This window comes from Lipophrys pholis (genome assembly GCF_963383615.2).
Source record: "Lipophrys pholis genome assembly, chromosome: 12".
Classification (NCBI taxonomy): domain Eukaryota; kingdom Metazoa; phylum Chordata; class Actinopteri; order Blenniiformes; family Blenniidae; genus Lipophrys; species Lipophrys pholis.
The window spans coordinates 25,367,413-25,383,683 of record NC_137641.1 but is presented as its reverse complement, the minus strand read 5'-3'; the positions used below and the strand labels follow the sequence as shown (position 1 = coordinate 25,383,683).

General features: G+C 41.0%; 1 protein-coding gene across 1 annotated transcript; it reads right to left on the bottom strand.

Annotated features, from left to right (window-relative positions):
- Positions 1-7,166: 7,166 nt before the first annotated feature.
- LOC308117415 (TNF receptor-associated factor 2-like) lies at positions 7,167-12,806 on the bottom strand (the record flags this gene model as incomplete). The annotated part of the gene is made up of 10 exons (XM_080476285.1): positions 7,167-7,385; positions 7,633-7,781; positions 8,008-8,185; positions 8,347-8,922; positions 9,486-9,560; positions 10,054-10,128; positions 10,289-10,450; positions 10,595-10,693; positions 11,703-11,781; positions 12,619-12,806. The coding sequence occupies 10 exons, from the start codon at positions 12,804-12,806 to the stop codon at positions 7,167-7,169; spliced, it is 1,800 nt and encodes a 599-aa protein (XP_080332411.1).
- Between the last annotated feature and the right edge of the window lie 3,465 nt (positions 12,807-16,271).

Below are 16,271 nucleotides of genomic sequence, written 5' to 3'. Positions count from 1 at the left end.
TCAAAACAATTTCAACATCTTCTGAAAAACCTGACTCATTCCACCATTTAAATTTTTTGAATGGCTGTTTGCCGTTTCGTCGTAACAAAGTGGGTGTCTTCGTTATTTTCCTCGTCTGCCATAACGTTCTTTAAATCTAATGTAATATTTGTGTATTGTTCAAGTTAAAAGTTCCTGATGTAAGTGACTGCATTGAAGTCAATTACTATTTGTAATGTAAAATATGCAAAGTTCGAAAGTCGAGTTGAGCTTTTGGATGAAGAGCCGGGTCCTTTTTGAAAACAGTGCAGACCTCATAATACGCACTCGTTTGACCATATATTAATTACTGTGTAGAAGTATTGGGTTATAACTACAAGCCGGGTTCAAAATTATTTTCCAAAAGTTACTAATCTCTCAACAGTCTCGCTCGCCTCAACGTTTTTTGTTGGGAAATTAATCCATTATTACCAGTTTAAAGTTGATTACAGTTACAAACTAAAACGTCCTGGTTCTGCTGACCCTAATAACACTGCTGTTCATCTGTCTCACATTTTACGAGTACAAATTCAATTATTATGAGAGTTTAACAACCAGCAGAGTTATACAGACATAATTACCACAGGCCGAGACTTTTGTGCAACTATTCACGAGGCAATCCGGTTTCATTTTAAGATTTCACGAGACGAGGTTCATCACAGTCTGACACTTTCATAGTGTGGCATCAGATTGCCATACATTCTTATGTTTGGTTCATGTGGGGCATTTTTCCACCAACAGGAAACTGGTTATGCGATTTTGACACCGTAAACTTTTAACACGTTGTTGAAAATATTAGCAATACCAGCAGTGGTTTTACCTGATATCGGCTTGTAAAGAAAATTCGTGGTATTGCTCGTCACAAACTTCCACATCTTTAACCAAATCCAAATTTCTCATGCGTCCACACTGCTACCGACATCAGGAACGAGCTGTAAACAAGTCACATTTTACATTGTAACTCTGGCTTTTAACTCTACTGACCTGAATAGACCACATTTCTGTGATCACATGAAATACACAGACCAGACATTGTATTAGGTACGGTGGTGTAAGGTAATGCAATCCAATACGTTGACTTTACCTTAAATAGTTATTTAAAAAAGGTTTTTAAGCGACTTGAGGTCGTCAGGAAGCTTAAACACTATTTACATTTGGTTGGTTGTAAAGAGACAAAGTAGCATCAGTGCACTGTATCATGTTTGCATTTTGTTGGAGGTTTGGCCATTTTGTGAGATAAGTGACACTGAAACAACTTTTCTACATCATTACATATAAATAATTTGCCAAAAACACCATGTGGAGATACACAAACATGTAAAGAAGCCTATTGCGATTGTTTACATGCTTTTTCTTTTTATATTCAATTTGTGTTTTTCATTCATTGCTTCAGGGCAGCAGCATGCAGATGAAGCAGTTTTGTTGATGTTTTCTTTCCATCTTAGTAGCTAAATCTGGTTTGGGGGTTATGGAGAGAGCAACTTTTGTGATTAGGAACCCTAAAGCTCTCATTAAGTGATATGCAATATTTTTCTTACCTTCTGAAATAAAAAGTCATGCCAGAGCGAGTAAAAATATTTAATAGTGACACATTGCACCTAAAAACACTGGAGGCATCATTAAAGTCCACATTTATTCTTCCACTATAATCAACTGTAATTAGAAATGTGCCAAACATTAAAATAGTGAAAAGAGGCCAAAGTATCACCCATGAGGACAGCATTATGAGAAATTAGGTGTCAGGCCTAAATAAACCAGCAAATGTGCGTTTCCTCATTAAAATCTCCAGTTAACAGTAGAAACTCAGGAAACAATCAAGTAATTGATGCAGGATTAATAAAAGTGAATTAACACAGAGAAGCCAGGCACCGAGCTCCTGCTGAGACTTGCAGGTAATAATAAAACAACATGATAACGGTTTTAATAGAGTTAAAAATAAATAAATAAGAAAACATTCACAGAACATGAGTTACTTAACTTGCTTTAGGTGGGGTTGTGGTCCAGGTCCCTGATTCATCCAGGCCCTCAAACTTTCCTGTCCACGTTGAAAACCAAACACGCTAACGACTTACAAAAATGTGTTTTCTTCATCCTCACGGCTTCTTCCTGCAGCGGCGTGTTTGTTTTTCGGTGATTCGGGCTTTCATTGTTAAATAAACCAAGGAACCATTCCCACACCACCTGCCCCAGGTGAGTAAATGCTGCGGCCGCAGCTGCAGTGACTCCAGTGCTGCTTTAGTGAGAGGGTGCGTTTGATTTGATCCTCGGGGTCTGCCGTTGCTCACAGGTAGCAGAAAACTCGTCGTATGTTTACAAAAGTGTTTTGTTGTTGTTGTTGTTGTTGTTGTTGTTGTTGTTTTAATCTTCTAGACTCGATTTTATTCAATATTTTTGTCAGAATTTATATTTATATTTATTTAGTAGCTGATCAGTAACATGCATCATGGCAAGTATGGAAGCATTTTAACATCTTTAAGTACATTTTCTAAGGTAGTAATTCCAAACCCTTCGGAGAATAATTGTTGAATGCCAAGACACTTTATAAAATACTAAATGTATATGGTATTCATAGTGGGATTCATTAGCTGTTACTAATATTAATGTTAATAATTACAGTGTTTATGCACATGTGCATTAAGTATGAGTCACCCCGACACCAACCTAAAAAGACTCATAATCGAGATTACATTTTAAAATTCTTTTTTTTTTTAACTGTTTACTTGGGTATATTTTAGAATCTATATGTTTTTACTTTTAGGTTGGCATTTGCACTTCTACCTAAGTTTATCACCACAAAACTTTATCTTTTGTACATTAGGCTTATTATTGACTAGTGTTATTGTCATCTCTTTCAAAATATATGTATGCATAGTGCATTTTAACTGTAGCCAATCTGTCTGAATCTACAATGATTTACAACATTTGTTGTTATTTAATGTGAACTACTGGTGAAGTTTTTGTGTTTTAGGTTAAAATTATTTTCATTTGCAGTGACAAATCATAATTAGTAAAATAAAATGGACTTTATTGACATAAACACATGCATTATGTTAAATTGTGATAACTGTTAATAACGTGATTTTTTTTTTTTTTTGAAAACTCTGGAGTGCACGGTGCAGAAGAGAAAACTGAAGTCTGTTATTCGTGTCATTGTCAAAGGAAAAAAGTTTGTGAAAAAAAGGTAGAGGCTGTCCTCGTTTCCATGCCGGACCACATCCTGTGAAGGTATAAGCACCATTTCATCACTTCATTTCCTCCACACTCTGTAACTCACAGAGCCGATCAGGCCTTTAATTTCGGTGGGAGACTGACATGGCAGCTGTGAGCTACATCAAACCCAGCAAAGGGAGAGAAATACTCAGTAATATCACTAACAGTTCAGTTCTTTCATCACAGAAGACGTCCTGTAAGAAGCATTACAGTTCTGCCTTTGTGCATGGACAGGAAATAAATAATCAGTGTTTGTTCCTAAATGGGGCAATCGAGAAGATGCTCCTGCAGGTCATTTCCAGAAAATAAAAGCTTGAATCTATTTTAAATGGAAAGGCAGATTACACCAAAATTACCCTTCCCATCAAAGTACAATGATCCCATTTATTATTAATTTCTAGAGCAGTTTTAACTACATGCAGTGAAACTCATTGAGAAAGACACAGTGCCCTCTAGTGAGCAGAGGAAGTAGTAATGTAAACATAAATACAACATCTAGTCGACTAAGATTCATTTTGGGTCTGTTTCAACTTTATTTGACTCTTTAGTTTCATATAAATATTTACAGACTTTCTTACTCAACTACATTATAGCAAAAACTGTGAGTTACATTTGAAAGTAAGTCGCTAAAAGATTACATGAAGACTGGGGCCTGCAAAGCAGTATAATAGTGAGCATTGTCAAATCATAGTAAGAAGGTCTCTGGATTTGGTTTTTAGTTGACATTATTTGAATCTGTATTCAAAAGTACCCCAGACCTGTTGCCCCCTTTTTGAAATAATTGTCATATAAAATCATATTTTTAGTAATATTAGTCATCTTCCCTTATCGCCAGACGATATTCAGATCAATCCTCAGTTGGGCTTTAGAGGTCTTTCTGTGAGTTTGCCTGTTGTCCCTGTGCATAGGTTTCCCCCCACAGTCTAAACACATGCATTTGAGATGAAGTGGTGTCTCTAAATTACCTGTAGGTTTGAGTGTGTGATTGTCTGCAATCGTAATGATTGAACCGATTGTGGATGTTTACGTGGGTCATTTTCTGTCCATTTACTCGACAAGATGTTTGTATTCTTACCACACTATCTCAGAATTTCTAACTTAGAATATCCCACCCCCTCAGAAAAACAGCTCTTTAGAAACAGTTGGCTCAAACCATCAAACTTTATTCATACTGCATGTCCTTTTTTTTTTTTTTGTAACATAATACATCAATAATCAACATGAGAATATAGATATATGTATATATGGCTATAAATTTCGAAGTACATAAGTCACACAACAAAATACCCTGTTTGGACACACAAATGATGCGACGCAAAGTGCACAAATGAACTGGGTTTGTTTCAGCGGCGTCACGCGACCGAACTGCCGTTTGTAGAAAAAGAGGCTGAATTCAAAGCTTACATTCAGAGACATCGGGAGGGGACAGCTTAACGGACAGTGAACGGTAGTGATTTTTTTATGGTGATTGTAGACAAAACGTATTGTATTAAAAGAGCGCACGCACGCACGCACGCACACGCACACACGCTCCCACATCAAATAAAAACATTTTTGGCACCATGTTGTTAGCATAGAACATAAAATACAAGTTGCACATTATTAGTAAATGGAGGTAATATTCGATTTTGGCACGTTACAAGAACACTCAAGGTTCAAAAGCCCATGTAGTCGTACTTATTACATGCTCAGTCATCACTTAATGAAGCTAAAAAGTAGAAACCCACTTAGATACATATTTTTTTCAACATTAACATTGTCCTTCAGGAAAGCTCACTGAGGCGTCGTGACTAGTTAGTGTTATGAGAGCCCTCCCGTTGGTGAAGTAACTCAACGACGAAGGGGAGCAGCGTATTATTCTCGACAAAGTTCGTAGCTATTTGCAGTGTTTTCAGCGCTTACGATGAGTAATGTAAACAAAATGGCAACAATTAAGTCGAGTGTGACCTCTCTGTGTGTCTGTCCCAATCGTGTATTGCACTCTGGAAAAATATCATAAATCCTCACTGCACAAAGGGGTTGTCCTGGCCTGTTCAAACCATCAAAGAAAAAGCTGGTATATAGATATAGAATTAATAAGGTATTCAGTAATACTATGCTTATTATAACATCTTGTGTATATTAACATTGGTATATAGATTATTTCAACATTATGATATGAAAGATACATATTTATAAGTTGCTATAAATATAGGCAGCCGCCTCCGTCGAGCGGACGCGGCGCCAGGTATAACATAATATCTATTCAGTGTGTTTTCATCCCAAAAACAAAAAATACAAATAAATGCTTTCTCCATCGTGAATATGAATTGAAGCCTCCCATGCACAGAGAGGTTTCAATACAGGTCGAGACTGGTTTCCAAACAGGCCAGAGTTTTCAAACTTTAAAAACCTCAGCATGCGTGCTAAGTAACAGTGACCTCTGGTGGACAAGTAGAAAAATGTAAGAGTCTGGGGTTTAGTTTGTAGGAAAATTAGTGAGCGCGCACTAAAAAAAATATATATATATATATATAACTCAAACCCTAAACTTTAAAAGATTTCTCCGCGATAAATAACAACAACCTGTGACCTACAACAACAATCTCCGCGTCTCCAGCCTCCCTACCTCCACGCACATTTAGCTCATTTATATTTGCACCGACATATACTGTATATTTATATATATTTATATATTAGATTCACATCAGTATTCTATCTTATAGCAGCAGAAACACATACGCACTGGATACTGTATGGACAGAAAACAAGGAACGGACGATTCCTTCATTTCGTGGATTATCTGTGTTGACTTCGATCTGTGGTGGGGCACAGCACTATGTGTTGAGATGTGAGCTGGTGAGCATTTATCCTGGGGAGAAAGCTCCAGTTTGTCAGAGACACAAAACACCTGTAAAGTTTTATGCCTCAGGCTTGACTTGGCAAGCTGCCCTGACTCCTTGGTAACTTCACTGTATCTTCCACAGATGTACCAAACCACCAATCAGAACCACCAAAAAATAAATAAAAATATCACCCCCCCCCCCCCCCCCCCCCCCCCCCATCCCCTTCCCTCCCTCTTCCTCCCTCCTTCAGTAAGAACAAACACACTCACTTTCACATGTAAGTAGCCTGGTTGCAAAAAGACATGCAGGCAATGTCCACCATCACGGATGGCTAATTCACTAACAACTTTGAACGACAAATGAAGGAACCTCTCGGAAAAAGCTCGGCTGGAAAAAAGGGGAGCCATGCACGTTGCTTCAAAAAGGGAAAAGAATAAACTGGCTGTAGTCTTATTCATAACATAACTCCACGTTTGTCTATGCAAATTCACTCGACACTGGAATTGAGAAGCTCACAATATCCACAATCTGCAAGAAGAAGAAGAAGAAGAAGAAGAAGAAGCAAAAACTGCATCGAACCACGCTCTAACTCTAGCACAAATCTACGGCCAGCTTTATCAGAAAAGACCACACTGACTATCTGTAAATCTACAACCCCAAGCCTTCAAAAGCAGGAGGTTAAAGAAAGACTCTGTCCAGTCTTTCCACCTCCGTCTCTGCCTCTGCTCGACGCACCGCACCGTCCACGCAGCGCCGCTGCTGCTTCAACTCAAAACTCGCGTGCAGAACTGAGGGGACACTTTTGTCGTCACGATGTCAAAAGAAAGAGCGTTTTGCACTCTGAAATGCACGGCAATGACGGTGGCGATCTAGCGCGGGGACCATGTGTGAGGGGGAGGGGATTGGCGGCGGGACTGAACGGCCACACTGCCGTGTTTGTATCTGCCTCCCCAAAGCTGCAGGTGGGGCAAGTAGGGGCAGTAAGATGCCCCCACCCCCCCTCGGACAAACAGAGCCCTGAAGTCGACCACGACTCAAAGCAAAGCCTCTAATGGTCACAGAGCTGCCTGGTTTTTCACCCCAAGACTGTTACCGCCCTCGCAGGAGCCCCGCCTAGAGCCCCGTGAGGTCCACGATGGCTTTGATGAAGATGGTGTCGTCGCGGATGTAAGAGTTCTTGGCGTCGAGCTTGGAGAGCGGGCAGAAGAGCGGGCAGCCGCTGGCGATGTTCATCTCGCTCACGGGTCTCTGGAAGGAGGAGGACGTGACGTCGGGGCGGAAGGCGTCGATGATGTGCTCCCGGTTGCTCTGATCCAGCAGCATCAGGGTCACCTGGACGGGGGAAGGAAGAGACGTTCAAATCTCACTGGATCCAACTTACAAACATGTCGTGAGGCTCGGATGTTGGACTGCCTCATGAATGCATCAACTTTTAGGAAGAACCATAAAAATGCTGTTATTTTGTCTTGAGGTTTGTCTCTCACGATATAATAATAAACGCAAAAACTCTCATGTCTGTGCTTCCGCATAGAAAACAGAAGAATGTGCCTCTTTCATTGTGCATGTCCACATCTTTTACCTTCTGGTTGAAGGGCCATTTGAGCAGAGCGTCACTGAGTCCCCTCATCACCACAAAGAACAAGGACAAGTGGCTGCCGCGCCCCGTCCCATCTCCGTTCAGGTAGATGCGCAGACACATCTTATAGCCGTACTTGCTGGTATAGAAGGCTGGAAGAGAAAAAAAACAAAAACAGAACAGATCAGCTATCGATATTTGTGAAACAGATTTTCACCTCTTCGTAGCTCATCAGTTCTGTTCAGGTCGATGTAGGGAGGACTTTGACCTTTTGAGCTCCGTGATCAGCTCGTCCTTGAGGTTTACATGAATGTTTGTGCAAAGTGTTTTTAACTGGACTGGGTTGAGCGCACTACTGGTGAGACCGGATGAGCTCACCCGGAGAGAACATGGCCGGAGCTCGACCCGCGATTGCATCTTGTCTCTTTTTGGCGAAATCTGAGATCCTCCAGACGAAGACGCCGTCAAAGGTTGTGGCAGACATTTCCCTCAGCCGGCCCTCCATCTCCGCCACCGTCAGGTCCTTCAGCCCCACGGTCCTCTCCAGCTGCCGCACCTGAACAACCAACACACCAGTCAGTCTGTTCAGCACGCAGAGTGATCTAAACCCTTGTTGGTTAGAGAAGAAGCTGAAAGGACATTTTGTGTTGAACCAATAGGAGCGTCCTGACCAACCGTTTTGGATTTGGCACATTTCAGGATCAGTCTCTCCTTTACCTTGTTACTCAGAGCCTCGATCTTGTCCTGGTCCAGCTTATGCTGCCGGTTGCTTGCTTCCATGGTGGTGGCGAACCTCTCCACCTCTCGGTTCAGGACACAAACCACATTCTCAAACGTGCCGGCTTTGACCTCCAGCTCCGTGCACCTGCGGCCGAGCTCGGCCACCTTGGTCTTCTCGCTGTGGAGCTGCAGCTCCAGCGCCGCGCCCACCGAGCTGGGCAGCGGCGTGAAGGAGGTGGACACGGACAGGGTGGGGGCCAGCGTGGGGGGCGGGGGGAGGGGGGCCGAGGAGGAGGACGGACCAGGGGGGCCGGAGCTGGAGGATGAGGAGGATGCGGCGGCGGCGGCTCCCTGCACGGGAGGCCCAGAGGAGGTGGTGCTGAGCTGGGAGACTCTGGCCTCGAGCTCCCGGAGGGATTGTTGGAGTTCCAACAGTTTGTGTCCGGCGACTTCCAGTCCCTGGGGCTGCAGGCCCTCCATGCTCACTTTCATGCCCATAATGTAGTGCAGCAGCAGGTTGAGGTGCTCGTAGGCGTAGGCGCGCTCGTGGTCATGAATTTTTTCCTTCTCCACCTATGACAGGCGAGGAAACCAACACGAAACATTGCATTAATATCTTTCATCAACATCCTTCATTGTTTGTTGTGACACTAACTTAAGACATAGAAACTCTTCTTCCTGTTATTTCATTATAAAATGTCCAGTTAATAGTTTCACAATAAATGACGAACAGTTCTGCTCGTTATCCTCAGCTTCTGATTTCTCAGGGTAAAAATTATATAAACGACGAGACGGGAGAAGATAACTAACATATCACAGCAGCTAGAAAGTAGTGTAAATAAAAACAAAGTACTTGTCCAAAAATGTTTTTAAATATGTTTAACATATTCCTAAATAACAACATCATATAAAAATGTATTATCTAGTTGTTAGTAAAAGAGTTTCTGTGTGATTATCACTTTTCTCCAAGTATAAAAACAAAACAAACCGTCAGCTATTAGAAGAAGTTCAACTTTTGTCAACTGTGTTTTAAAAAAAATCCACAAGGAAAAAAAACTGTGGCCGACTGGCGTTGATTTGCAGAGTTTCAAAGTGTGAGGAAAATTCAGAATGTAAACATAATTCCTGAGACTTACAGACATGTCACATCCCACGACGTGAAATCGACACGGAGTTCTGAATTTGCTGCAGAATTTAATATGGTCCACATACTGGAAACACGAAAGAAAAAGAAAACACACACATGTTATTCTCTCATTTTGAAAAAAATTAAAAATTAAAAATCTTCAATAAATTAAAATATTATTTACTGGACTAGATTTCCCGGAAACTTTACTGTAATTTTACACAGCGTCTGTGATCTTTATTTTAAAATTTTTCATTTTTTATTTGACCAGAAAATGAAAGTTAAAGTCAAAACCCAAAGTGAAAAACCTCCAAGACTTTTGTTAGAATTTAACGCAGCAACATTAAAACTCTAAACCTATTGAGGAGAGGAACGGCATTTTCTTTCAGTAAACACATAAGATTCAGGCAGAGATTGGCCAAAGTATTTCTATTTACAGAGTGTGAAAAGGCTTTTCTTTTTTTTATTTACCCGCTACAGAGAGACAAACCGGTACTGAATGCTGCAGCGGTGAAGCTCTATGATCTATTTTTCATCACAATGTTTCCGTCTGTTCTGTGTGTTGTTCACAGATTCACCTTTTCTCTGGGTATTTTCTTCTTGGCACAGCCTTCGCAGATCATCGGGTACTTGGGACAGATCTCATCATGTGCCTAGGAAAGAAAAAAAAAAAAAGTAAGAGCGTTAAGCCTTTTATTTATTTATATATTTTTTTAAGCTGCACAAAAAAAACAGCTGCCGTGATCTGCTGCTGCCGCTGCACCCGCGCCCGGATTAGCCGAGCGTCTTCGGCCTAAATAAATAATTTCTAACCTTGATGTTTTTGAAGTGAAATGGCTCCTTGCAGTACTTGCAGTTGAGCGTCCTCTCCGGGCACTCGCGCTCGTTGTGGCGCTCCTGCTCGTTGAAGCGGATCCGTTCCTTGCAGGACGGGCAGGGGATGATCATGAACTCACACTTGCCCTCGTGGTTCATCTGCGAGGGGCGGAGTTTGTGACAAAAAAAGAAGAAGCTTTGAGCGCAGAGACTCCCACAAGTGCACAAGTAAAAAGCGCACGATGAATAATCCCCTGCTCGGCACGCGGACACACACTAACGGGGGGAGGAAGGTTGCCTCACCTCGTAATCTTTGAGACTTCCTTTCCAGCTGCAACTCTCGTTGATGCAAACAGCCGACAGGTTTTCGACTTCCCTTCGAACCGCATTGTCAGGAAAAGCCTGAACCCCCCAGGGAGAACAACAGATCTGTCACTTCGTCAAGAATATACCGGAAACATACTCAAATCAAAGGCCATCTAAAAGTATATTATCACTCTGTGGAGCCAAATTTCACCTTAGTTGTTTTTGTTTTTTTTTTACTTTGATGTGTTTCTAGGAGGAAATAAGACTCGTCAGAATTAGACTGGACATATCTGAAGCTGTATGTACAGTAAATAGAATTTTATTGATTCTGAATATAAAATTTAAAAAAACAATAACACACACACACACACACACACACACACACACACATGGTTTACAACTTTAAAACAGAGCCAAAAAAGTTTGTTTTCAAAGATTTATGTCATGAATTGGCAATAAAAAAGCATTTGTGTTATGTAAATATAGCTCATTACCTAACAAAAGTTCAGATTTTACTAAACATTCATTTCATTCATAGCCTTCGCTCTCAAAAATAATCCATCCCTTATCTTTTTTAAGCATCTTTCACAGTAATTCAGGCTCGATAAAGTTCTATATGTAGATATAATTTCACTTGTGATCGTACATAGAGGAGTTCATATCTGGCTTTTTATCCGACTCGCGTCAGATGGTTGGAATAATACCTGCCAGTCCTCACTTTGTAAATTGTTCTAATAATACTCATTATTCTACTGATATTTAGGCAAATGTGCTAATTTTGCTACAATAAGGAGAAAAACACTAAAATAACAAGTTTACGTTACTCTACCTCAATTTGCCGACAGATTTTAAGGTAAGAAACTGGTTTGCAAATATAAATGGTTGAAGAACACAAATGTTCCTTTACATAAGATCTCTAGATGACAGATAGACGTTCACTTTGTTCCTGATTTGTCAAGTTTCTGCAACTTAGTTTTTGTTCGTTTCTGCCGTTGAGTACCGTTCATGTTGTGAATATTTGTACTCAGTCCACCATCTCTTCGTAATCCTCTCCAAAAAAAAGGCACACGGATTAAAAACGCATTGAAAATGCGTTCATACTCACACATCCTTGTTTCAAAACCGACGTCGTCTCCTCAAAAATATCCTCCTTAATGCAGGCGTTGCATTTCTGAGGTCCGTTGCTGCAACGAAGCAACAGACACGGCGAAAACAGGCGGACGTCAGATCAAACTCAGCTATAAACAACTTAATCAACCCAGAATGAATTTGGTAGAATTTAACAATGGTGAAGGGAATTGAGCCAAAAATCTAATAAAACTGAACTGAAGGGAACTGATAACACGACCAGTAAGTGAATGAATAGAGAGAAATGTGATGTGATGGAATGGAAAACAATAGAACCAAATTAAAAACTGTGAAATTGAATTGAAGTGAATGGAATAAAAAGTGAAGTGGGGGATTTATAAAATAAAAGGGGTGTGATATAATTAAAGGTAAAAGATGGAATAGAATTAAATGGAATGTGATGGCACCGAATGGAGAGAATGGAATGCAAATGACTTGAAACCATCAGCATGTTTGTTTTTTGTTTTTTTGCTGACTATACAAATAATGTATGGAGGATTATCATGGAACGTAATTAATTATGTAATCGGAGTATTTGAAGTAGGTAGTCCGTCAAACTTTAAGTGATACAGAAAGAGACTACAAATTCTTATAGATTTTATGATTTCAGCATAAAACCGAAAGTGTAAAAAGCAAGCCGTAATTTTATGCAGTACGAACAGAACAATATCGCCACACCCTTTTTTTTCCAACACATACAGATTTCATTTAATCTTATCTGGCCAATATTCACTTTTTTTTTTTTTGCTCTATTTTTGGTCTCCAACAGCTTGTTAACAGATCTCTGACCAAAAAATGAATATGTGTTTTTTGTTAGAAAATGATGCTTTTAAAGCAGTGACAGTGACTTTAAGTTGCTGTAAAATAGTATATACGGTTGTGGCGTCTCTCACCTCACAGTCCTGTTGAAGCAGTAGGAACAGAACCGATGTCCACACTGGGCTTGGAACGGCCGTCTGAGTATATTGTGGCAGCAGTTGCACAGGTGTTTGTCCTCCAGCTTGTTGCCCAGGATCTTTTTGGGAAAGCCCGGCTTGTTGCTCTCCATGGACGAGGGAGGGGACGGTTCCTGTGTGGCCATGGTGTCTGTTCACACGTCGCACCTGAAACAAAAGCAAAGCGTGAGCACCTGGAGGGGCAACAGTCCGAGCCGGGCAATAAATCTCACCTTGACGTGGTGGGAAATGGAACACCGTCTGCTTTATCGTGTCATTTTCTCAGTTACACTAAGTTAAATATTGCATTTTTTTCCCAATATTAATCAATAATAATAATTGTTTTCAACAGTTTTTTATTGTAGCGACAGCGAATCCATGAGATTTGACTTACTCTGATGTTTATGTGCTTTATTTAGCACAATTTGGTGATCCCCCCCCCCCCCAAAGAAAAATCAACATAGAACACTATAATAGTTCATTCATATGTGCACATAAAATAAATAGTTTAATGTAGTGCGTTTTGATGCAGTTTTAATCATTTACCGACTTTTTCAAAACAAATTTACAAATCACACCTAATAATATCTATAAAGATATTTGACTTTAAAATGATGTATCAAACATCAATATTGTATATTTAAGCAACATTTAATTCAGATTTACTACAGCTTCTTTCACGGCGACACGCCGCTCCATCACAAGTTTCATCTTGTTGTGTGTCTGCCTGATCTCTTACTGTTTTAATTCACCGGTAAAGCTTCACAGCAACATATAAAACGAGTACATTTGCAAGTTGAAAGTAGAAATTGAATAGTCATGCCTTTTTTATTAGAAGGTTTCCCAAACAGATAAATATTTTTCACTTTAACATTGTGCATCAGCTACTTTAACTTGACAGTTTATCATAAAGCATCTTTTATCACACAAACTTTCACCAGAATTAATTCTGATGGCACCAAATCAAAAGTCAGAGATAGCCGATGAACAACGAGGGACGTTTATCTTTTAACCAGGTGGTGGAGACCATAAACAAAACAAAAAGAGAGTGAACATCGAACTTCAATTCCACAGATTTCTGGAGAAATGACTCTAAATGAGTCGTACTGACGGGGAACGTGTTTGCATGCTTGCGAACAATAGATCTGCGAGGCTTGTCATCGAATCAGGAGTTCAAAATAAAATCTGAACATCCTGGCTTTTATTGCTTGAAAGCGTGCGTTCAGAAGCAAGATGAACCCAGATGATGTCTGGGGGGCAGAGGGCGACTCGGCGCCGGTCGCTCCTCTTCACTACACCACGTAAAAAAAAAAAGAAGAAATGATGTGAGTCTGGCAGAGCATCACAGGCCAGCTGAGAGGCCCACACCCTTTGTTTACATTTCCTCCCTGCATCCATGGCTCCTTGCAGCTCACTTGGCACCAGCTGGTGGTGATGATGATGATGGTGATGATGATGGTGATGATGCTCGCCTCCTTTTTTTTTTTTTTTCCTGTAGCTACAAGCACACTCTCCCAGCTCAGCTCGGCTCAGCCTGCCCAGTAACGGTGCTGACAAATCGCACATCCATTGTCTCTCCTTCCTTCTCCTCGCTTGTCGCTGTTGCTAAGCTATCAGCAGCATCCTTCAGTCAGAAGTGGTCCCCTGCACGCGGCCACGCCCCTTTCAGAGCCCCGGCCGGCCGCCGCCTGCAACACACTGTTTACTGAGGGAGGAGGCGCCGGAGGAGAGAAAGAAAGACAGACGGGGAGAAAGAAAGGCAGCCCTTTAAACAGCCTTGCCGATCGCCGGGAGTTTTGCACTCACCTGCGGGGCTTTCCAGGTCTAAACTGTCATCGCGCGCGCGGGACGTGAAATCACCTCTCCTGGTCCGCAGGTAGACGCTCGCGCTCCGTGCCTGATGTGTAACGTGTTCGTGCAGCCGGCTCGACGGGTCTTCCTCAACCGGAGCCACATAATATAAGATGTGGTCCCCAAACGCGACGGCTGTTATTGTCCAATATCGCCATTGCACTCGCAGGCTGTGGTGTTACGTCAGGCGGGGGGCTGGACGCGGGTTGACGGGCAGACGAGGAGCGGAGGCGGCCGAGCCATTGGTCCGCGCTCCGGAGGGGGCGGGGAGCTCCGCCGCGAGACGCCGTGAAAAGGCTCCACAACGTGTGCGCGCGCGCGGCACATGCTGGTGTTTTTAATGGTGCTGATGTTTACATCTGTCCGCACATGCAGCACAGGGACTCAGTGTGACGGCAGAGAGCCGCAAATACACACTGTGCATCGCGTGACAACATGAATTGAAAGTCATGTCTTCTCGTAAAAAAAATGGAAACACAATTCCACATAATGACTGTGTGAAAAAAGTTTTTTAGTTTTTTTTTTTTTTATGTTTGCATTAAAACAAAACACATGTGCAAAGCCATTGTCAGGCGTCTCCATTGATGTTCAGTCAGATTGAAGTCTGGGCTCTAACTGGACCCTTCAAGGACCTCCACAGACACCGTCGCCCCAGCCTGACATTCCACAGCACTCTGGAGCGGGTTTTTATCCAGGATGTCTCTGCACAATGTTGCTTTCACCTTTCCTTCTATATTATTCTCCCGCTTCCTGCATCTGGAAAACATCCCCACAGCATTATGCTGCCACCACCATGCTTTACTGTAGGGGCTGCTCTGGCCTGATGATGAGCTGTGTCTGGTTTTCTCCAAACATGGCGCCTGGAATTCATGCCAGGGTTCAATCTGTGTCTCATCAGAGAGGAGAAACTTGAGCGGGCACCCAAGATCCGAGAGGACATATGCTGCAAGTTTCCTGAAATAAATATAAGATTTGTTGGGAGATCTGTAATTCAGGGGTCATCAAAGTGTCGCTGTGCTACACATAAAAATATTCAGTAAGTTGTTTTTTTGAGCAAGTTTTCTTTTTTTCTGTCCTTTATATACATGAGCGGTCCTTTTAATGTGTTTTTAAGGATTAAAAAGAACAAAAAGTTGTTTTTTAAATTCAGTAATGTTTCATTTCATAAATAATAAAAATGTTATGAATATTTAATTTTTTATTTTTTTTTTATTTTTATTTTATTTATTTTTTTTTGAATGAATGAATGAATATTTATTTGATATTTTCAATAAATACATTTTAAGCACTTTTTAAAAAGTTTGACAGAGATGCACAGGCATGTCAATGTAAGTATATGGGCAGATTATTTATTCTGTATTAACGTTTTTTATGTTTTAAATCTTACAACAAACATGTTCACTTGTTCTTTATGGGAATTTCCAACGTGATTAAATGTTACTGAACATTAGTGACTCTCTGGAAATTTTATTTTGTAGCTCCCAGAAGATAAAATATTATAGCTTTCATAAGTAAATGTTTAATTTGGAACTGGTCTGATCCTCTAAATTATATCATTGAAAATAATAATGGTGTCATAAACGTTACCAGAACCAAAGCAATGCTGATTAAGCACAATGACAGTGACCACCTACAAATATTATTCAGTTAAAAAGCATATACCTCCATGCACCTAATGCAGAGGTGTCCAAACTAAGTCCCTAGGACAAACTGTGGCCGGTGGATTATTCAATAAAATACAAAAGGGTCCATGCATGAAG